Consider the following 7,886-nt stretch of genomic DNA (forward strand, 5'->3'; position numbering starts at 1 on the left):
TAAAATATTACATGATATTATGCTAAGGCGATCATTTGGGCAACCTAAGCGAAGCCTAATTATATTCTATTTAAGGACAGAATTCCTTTAAACAATGTTCAAGGTATTATATAAAAATTATAGGAAACAAAATAATCTGGGAGTTACAAAATCATCATCGGAGTGTTAGTAGGTTGACATTTGCGAAATATATATATCCGGCCCACATAGCCCGTTAACCCGTATAGTCTAAACAGGCCTCCAAAAGCGTGTGTGGGCTTAACTCGTGGGACCCACTCTTACCCATTAATGGAGCGCTATATATAGATGCATTAGGGCAGCTAGGACAGCGAGATTAAGGTTTGCTCCTTCTTCCGTCCAAACCCTAGCCTTCGCGCCGCCACCTCCACCACTGCAACCATGGTAAGAGATCGAAGCTTCCGATCTCCACTTCTCGACGCATCTCTTTTCCGTTTAATTTTTTTTTCTGTAGTATATTTACTCCCTATGAAATTCAGTAGCTGATGGAATGGTTTCATTCATTGCTTCATAGCGGATTTAATATCTGTTTTTTTCAATACTTAGCTGTATATAACGTTGGATCTACCAATCTTTTATCTTGCGAAGGAGGGATTAGATGTGTAACTCTTAGAGAAAGTCAAGTAAGCTAACTGTTCGTTGTCTGCTGTGATTGTTGCCGGGGATAAATCTTGTTGGCATATTCGATAATGTGCCATAGTTGACTTTCAGGTGTTGTATGAATTGATATTTGATTTGCACATGCATTTGATTTTACAGTCTGGAAGAAAGAAGACCAGAGAGCCTAAAGAAGAAAATGTTACGCTTGGTCCAACAGTCCGGGAAGGAGAAAATGTATTTGGTGTTGCCCATATTTTTGCATCATTCAATGATACTTTCATTGTAAGTTTGATTTCCTGCTTCTCTTTTCACACCTTTTTAAAAATTATTCCTTAGCATTATTGACTGGAGACCATGACAATTGCAGCATGTTACTGATTTGTCTGGGAGAGAAACACTTGTTCGCATTACGGGTAAGTTTTTTCTCTTCTCCCATATATATATATATATATATATATATATATATATATATATATATTTATGGGTGAAACCAGCAATGTGGAATTCGCCAAAAAAATTATGGAGGTTTGTGCAGTAAAGTAGAAATAGGACAACTTGTTTGATGACAAATATAAAGGTGAAATAGTGATATAACACGAGTATAATATAATTATTCGTATCATCATTCTCATGTAGAAATATTATTTCATTGTGAGTGGGCTTTGTGTTATATCCGGCATGAATGTGTGCATGTGCAAGGTGTTTCATTTAATTGGGTTCTTCTGCTTCCCCCTTAAATATTTTATTTATTTTGTGTTCCCAAGCGTGGCCCTTAAGATCGCCTTTCTTTGTCAAGTGGAAGCGTTTCGAGTCATAGCCGCGCAATATTGATTCAATGAAACCAAAGAGTATTTCTTTGATTTCTTTCCTCCTTCTTTCTTTCTTGGGCATAATTGCTGATTATCCTGAGTGAACGTGAGACATAATGAGCAGATTATTGCTCCTTATATCCAGTGTTTCACTTGGGAAATCTTTTGCTGCTTGTGAAATGTCCAATGGATGGAAGAGGAAGACAGTGCATATTCTCTTACATATATATATATATATACTCCTGCTTAATTTGATTTCAGTACATATTTCTTTCTTCTTCATTCTTTAATTTACTAAGCTTTCAAATTGATATGCATTGGTCATAGTATTTATGGTGGCAAGAGTTGCTAAGTTCACTTAAATATATCTTGCTAACATTTATTTTGAAATGTAAAATGATGGACAGATCTGCATTCAGAACAAAGCTTTTTTCTTTTCTGTTCTTTTGTACTTGCATTTGCTCTTGTCATAACATTTTTTGTTTCTGAATGAGAGCATGGTAATTAGTAACGCTGTGGGCTCTAGGCTGTATCAGTCCTTAAGTCTTTGTTGGGTGATTCAAGCACTCTAGCAGTTCCCCAGCTATTATAAATCTCCTGGAGTTGGATAAATATTTTATTTCTTGTCAGCAGAGGGGTGAAATGTTTGTATAACGTTGTCCTTGTAGTCTTAGAAAAGCTCCATGTGAAAGATGACATTTTGTATATGGCCACGCATGTCATGCAGGATATTGGATAAAATTTCACCGAGGAGAATTTTTTATAAAGGTTTTCACCCAACAAAAATGTTTAAATTAAGCTGAAATAGATTGTCAAGAAATTTGTGCGGTTCATGTATAATAATATCCTTTTGTGATTCTCACCATCCCGCCCTTTGGATATTTCACCCACACAGTAAAAAATGTCCATCCATGGAGTACTAGAAGCACCATCAGAAATGTTTTATTTTATTTTCTATTTGTATGTTTTTTTTTCCTGGTAGCATGTGTTGATTTTTTTTTCTTGTATTCTTATCTCATTTCAGGCGGTATGAAGGTTAAAGCTGACAGAGATGAGTCATCTCCTTATGCTGCTATGCTTGCTGCCCAAGATGTTGCACAACGATGCAAGGTCCGACTGTTAGTTATTTATCCTACTTCTGTTTGTTACTTGATCCTGATTTATTAGTTTTATTGATACCATCCTTGCTTGCCTATATAGGAGCTAGGAATTACAGCTCTACATATTAAGCTTAGAGCTACTGGTGGAAATAAGACAAAGACTCCTGGCCCTGGTGCACAATCGGCTCTTAGAGCCCTTGCTCGTTCTGGGATGAGGATTGGCCGTATTGGTAAGTCTGTCTTTCTCTTTCCCTCTGCTCCCTCCCCCCCTTCCCCACCAAGACACACAGAAAGCATAAAATTACTGAAGGTATCTGTTGTGGCCATTACTCATTCAATTGATGTGTTGTTCTGGCTGTGATTTTGTCTTTCTTTGTCTACTGCTGCAGAGGACGTGACTCCAATCCCAACTGACAGTACCCGCAGAAAGGGTGGGAGAAGAGGAAGGAGGCTGTAACTTTGTCTATTTTGTTGCATGGAGGGTTAAAAGATCTCACATGTCTGCAGTTCCTTTTAGTTATTTGGCAACAGTTTTGTAGAAACATTGAACTTGAGTCGGATAGATTTGATTTAGTTGGTCAAATGCCTTTGAATATTGAGGTTGCCTCTCATGTTATGTTTTTGAAACAAGTTACCTCATGGTATTTCTTGTTAGAGATTCCTTCTGTGTGAACTTGCTATTTATATATGGTCTATAGATTGTTTCTGTGGGCTGAGTTCATATACTGTTTTTCTTCCTCACGGTTTGTTCCTTAGTTCGTTTGAATTGATATTTTGTTTCTATTTTCTAATTTTATGTTGGGAACATCTCGATTGTAATGGCACAATAGAAAGCAATGATCTAAATTCATTCGCCATTTCTCTTTGAAGCTCTTGCTTTTGGTTCTGCTAAAGATTCCGTAAAATAAAAGAAAACACTTATAAATAAATCACATGTATCTTAAAAAACCATATTCTATTACGGCTATGCTTAGTTTTAATTTTAATTTCGTAGCTATATCAAGTAGAGATATTCTATTACGGCTATGCTTAGTTTTAATTTTAATTTCGTAGCTATATCAAGTAGAGATATTTGTAATAAGTATTTTGCTTTTTGCTACCCTACGACCGGCGTTTTGCATTTCTTAATATTATTAACTCTATAATCTCAAAAAAAATAAAATTGAAAATGAAATAACTAAACCAAAAACTAAACAATACATAAATTACTCTATGCTCCATTCATGTCAGCTTTCCTCATCTCCCAAGCTTCCAGGTTTGAGACTTTGATATCATGTTCTCCATTGTTGAATACATATAAGTGAGCATTTGATCCTATTGCCAAAGTTGGATAAACTCTTGAAGTAATGCAAGTCTTCCCTTTCTCTCCAAAGCTCTCTACCACAGAATTATCAATCTACAAAAATATAATTTACTCTTAAGAAGTTCAATAAAGAATTCAATAAAGAAAGTGAAAAGTATATTAGTTAAAAATTAAGTCTCATACTAAGCTCCTTAGATATATCTTCTTAGTCTTCTTTATGTCAACATCCACAAAACCAGCAAATGTTGGTTTGAAGAGCTTTCGCCCAAAAGAGGACCTATTTCAAAATAAACAGAAAACAAAATTTATTAACAATTAGAAGATAGTATTATTAATACTGATGGATTGGGATACAAACCTAGTTGGATCTTGGCACATGAGAACCACATGCTTCTCTCCATTTTTGAATACTCTAAAGAAGACAGCAGTCCTCTCTTGCAACTTAGACGAAGCCAAAACCCAAAGCCCAAAAGGTCCAACCCCACCTTTAACATCTGCACCTTTTATTTTGCATAGAGCCTGTGCATCACCAATGTAAGCAGTATCAAACGGCTCAGCTCTCTCCAAGCTTTCAACATCAAACTCCACCTCTACATCAGCCTGGAAAAAAAAGAAATAGAATAAATAAATACTACAAAATAAAATAATATATATATTATAAAGACCAACCTGAGCCGTTTGTATTCCTTTTACTTCAAAGTAATCTCCACTCTTAAGATCTTTATTATTTAAATTAACTTGATTTCCTCTGAGAGATCCAAGCTCCTCGATAGGCCATTGGAGCAATTGTTTACCACTTGGATCAAGCCAAATAGTCCTTGGAACAGACTAACAATAACCCAAAAAATAATTAAAAAAATTAAAAAATAATGAACCAAAAATGTATCCAGATTAATTAAGTTATATAAAATAACTACTAACCTGTATACCAGACCAACCCTTAGTCTTATCCGCATTAACGCTATCTGACTCATTACTCCATCCCCATAAGATCCTACGCTTCTTATCGGCATCGTAGAACGTTTTGGATGCGTAAAAATTACCGTAGTCATACCTCAAACCCATACTATTATCTACTGACATGGCATCCGGCACGTATCTATCCATCTTAGGATCATACGTACCGATGGTATAGTACTCAAACCTCGTCAAGTCCAAGCTCACCTTAAGCACGTGCCTCATGCCATGCCCATACATGGACGTATCCAGCCCAAGCTTCCCTTCGTCGGCCACCGGAAAAAAATCCGGGCACTCCCACATGCCAGTCTCCGGCGCCGAGTGCAACGGATGTTTCGCCTTTATCCAGTTCTTGAGATCCTTACTCCGATAGAGAATAACCTTCCCCCTCTTATTCCACTTGCTTCCCACCGCCACCCTCCAGTAGTCATCCGAACCTAACCACGCCGTCGTCGGGTCGCGAAATGCGCTGGCATTGACTCTGAACGTCGGAGCGATGATCGGGTTGTAGTCGGGTTTGATCCACTCGCGGAGGTAGGGGTCCGATGAGTTGGCAGGGAAGGCGATGTTTTGGACCTGGTTGTTGTCAGAGTCGATGCCGGTGTACATTATGGTTGGGGTGCCATCGGAGAGGATGGTGGCGGAGCCCGACCAACATCCCTCGATGTCGAATGGCTTCGTCGGATAGATCGCCGGCTCAAGGGCGACCCAGTTGATCATGTCTGTTGAGACGGAGTGAGCCCAAACGATGTTGCCCCAGACTGCACCCTTAGGATTGTACTGGTAGAAGAGGTGGTAGAGGCCTTTGTAATACATGGGTCCTGTACGTACGTGATCCATTCATTAGATTAAGTAAATCTTATTTAACTCATCAACAAGTATGAGATTAATAAGTCTATCGATAGAGCTTAATTACCATTAGGGTCTGCTTGTCAATATCGATCGTTCGTTCGTCGCAGCAATGCATCCAATTACAGCAACACAGTCCATCAGAAGAGACGTAAGAGTTAGAATCCAATAATGATAAAAAGTATGGAGATATTTACATATTAACTGGTATCAGAATAGAGAGTAAGAGTAATTAAATGGGATCTTAATGAATAAGAACAAATTCAATATGAAAAACTTTTAATTAATCCTCACAGATGAAGAAAGAAAAGGAAAAGTTCATCAGGTTATTTAGATGACATGTTTACGTTACAAAATGTAAATCAACCGAAACTAGAGTTATTTTTCTCTCATGAAATTCTACACCTCCTGTGTAAAGAGAATAATATGAGAACTTTGAAATAAGTAGTAGAGGCATGTACCGTTGATCCAATGCATTGGAGGTTGAAAATGATACCCTGTCCTCAACTTATTGTCGACAATGTCAGGCGAAATAGATTGAAGTTCTGAGTATACCATAGGAGATGCCTTCACTATTCCGCTCAAATGCAGTAGAAAAATCACAACCAATATTGCAAATGTTCTTTGAGAAGTCTCCATAGAAACTCCACGGAGAAAGAAAGAAAAAGAGAAAGTATTAAGTTTTAGATAGATATATGTAGCATATGAGTATATATAAATCTTCGAGTTCTTCTTTATGACTCTCTAATATAAGATCGAAAAAGCCTTAAAGTCGTCATCTAGATGGTCAATCCATAACCGTTGGATCATGATTTTAAATTAGAGATAAATAAATATCTACTAACAAACATCCCTTATCCACTAACAAATTAACACCGGCGGAGTTGCGAATTACTCGCCCCGTTTTTTCAGGATTTAAATTCTAAATATCGGGGCAGATCAACTTACTAAAAAAACTATACAAGATAGAAACTGATAAATATGAATATTTAAAATTTTCTAATTTTTTTTTAAAAAAATATGAGTATGATTTTTTTTTTTCATACATACTCCTCAAAATTTTCATATTTACTTATATGCCATTCTAATATATATATATATATATATATATATATATATATATATATATATATATATATTAAAATTCTTAATTTTTTTCATAAAATTTGAACAATTTAGCATGAAAAGACGAAACTATTTTTATTCTAGTTCAAGTAGGTATCAATATAAATAATATATGTTTTGAGGGAGATAAATAATTTTTTGATTATATACACGAAGAGAAGAAAAATACCAAATAAGTATTACTTTGATTGAGTTTATTTATTAACCACTAATATTTGGAAGTTATGTTCCAAGATGTTATAACTTACTGCATTTATTTTCTATGCTGCTTCATGTTGTTCTAATTCCACAGTTATGAAGTTACTAATTACTTGACAATAAAAATACTGTACATTGTTTTCTAAACTTCCGAATAATTTTTTAGCTCTAAAAGTTTCTATTTGGTGGGTTCCTATGATTCGTTTTTTTAATAATAGCTTCTTCTCGAGCACTAGTTATAACCTCTATATGGTAGATTATATTGGAAAAGAAAATAGAATCTTAATAAGGTAGAACGAAAGAGGAAACAGAATCATTATTTATAGAATAAGATGAAATAGAAAATTAGAATCGTAATAGAATAGAGTGAAAAAAGGAAATTAGAATCATAATATAGTATGACGAAAAGGAAACAGAATCGTAATAGAATAAGGTCGACGTCTATTTATACTTTGAGAGAGCAATCTCGAAGGCCAACGGGAAAAAAATATATGGAGATGGGTTATACGAGGTTTCTCTCGTTGACTACGTTGCTCGTCATCTTCTTCTTCTTCTTCTTATCGCTCTTCGTTTCCGAGGCCCGTAATGTTGGGATTTTGGAACCCCTTCCCGTTAGTCGTTCAGGTATCCGTATAATTTTATTCTTAGATTTATTATGCTCTTCTTTTTTGTCTCAATATTTTGTTTATCTTTTACAACTCTGGCAGATTTGGTAGGACTTTTAAATGCTACAAATAATGAGAGAATATCACTGCACGACGGATGCGGCGGCGGCGGCGGCGGCGGTGGAAACGTTGGATTACCGGGTGGCGCCACCCATGGGAGTGGGAGTAGCGTACCGGTCGTGGCTGGAGGTGGCTCCGGTGACCGATCAAAGCGCAATGCAGCAGCTGGAACCGGCAGTGGCCTCTTAGCCATTACTCTTTC

The 7,886-nt window shown here is 36.4% G+C and overlaps 2 protein-coding genes across 2 annotated transcripts; one reads left to right on the top strand and one right to left on the bottom strand.

The window, feature by feature from the left end:
• The first annotated feature begins 328 nt into the window (after positions 1-328).
• On the top strand, positions 329-3,248 carry LOC140801789 (small ribosomal subunit protein uS11y). The gene is made up of 6 exons (XM_073157070.1): positions 329-402; positions 778-900; positions 986-1,031; positions 2,452-2,537; positions 2,628-2,757; positions 2,917-3,248. Exons 1-6 carry the CDS (start codon positions 400-402, stop codon positions 2,982-2,984), a joined length of 456 nt encoding a protein of 151 aa, XP_073013171.1. The 5' UTR covers positions 329-399; the 3' UTR covers positions 2,985-3,248.
• A 489-nt stretch (positions 3,249-3,737) lies between these two features.
• On the bottom strand, positions 3,738-6,206 carry LOC140802115 (beta-fructofuranosidase, insoluble isoenzyme 3-like). The gene is made up of 7 exons (XM_073157551.1): positions 6,098-6,206; positions 5,704-5,712; positions 4,752-5,608; positions 4,500-4,658; positions 4,189-4,430; positions 4,014-4,107; positions 3,738-3,923 (listed from the first exon to the last, which is right to left on the bottom strand). Exons 1-7 carry the CDS (start codon positions 6,192-6,194, stop codon positions 3,738-3,740), a joined length of 1,644 nt encoding a protein of 547 aa, XP_073013652.1. The 5' UTR covers positions 6,195-6,206.
• Between the last annotated feature and the right edge of the window lie 1,680 nt (positions 6,207-7,886).

The sequence above is a fragment of the Typha latifolia genome, chromosome 15, assembly GCF_019914945.1.
Source record: "Typha latifolia isolate L0001 chromosome 15, TyphaL0001v2, whole genome shotgun sequence".
In the NCBI taxonomy this organism is placed as follows: domain Eukaryota; kingdom Viridiplantae; phylum Streptophyta; class Magnoliopsida; order Poales; family Typhaceae; genus Typha; species Typha latifolia.

Bases quoted from the DNA above. Each gene is read 5' to 3' on its own strand.
- LOC140802115 (XM_073157551.1), bottom strand. From the start codon at position 6,194: ATGGTATACTCAGAACTTCAATCTATTTCGCCTGACATTGTCGACAAT. The intron at 4,659-4,751 runs GTTAGTAGTTAT...GGTTATTGTTAG, and splicing joins AGGGTTGGTCTGGTATACAG to TCTGTTCCAAGGACTATTTG. The intron at 4,431-4,499 runs GTTGGTCTTTAT...TTTTTTTTCCAG, and splicing joins AAGGAATACAAACGGCTCAG to GCTGATGTAGAGGTGGAGTT.
- LOC140801789 (XM_073157070.1), top strand. The intron at 1,032-2,451 runs GTAAGTTTTTTC...ATCTCATTTCAG, and splicing joins AACACTTGTTCGCATTACGG to GCGGTATGAAGGTTAAAGCT. The intron at 2,758-2,916 runs GTAAGTCTGTCT...CTACTGCTGCAG, and splicing joins GATGAGGATTGGCCGTATTG to AGGACGTGACTCCAATCCCA.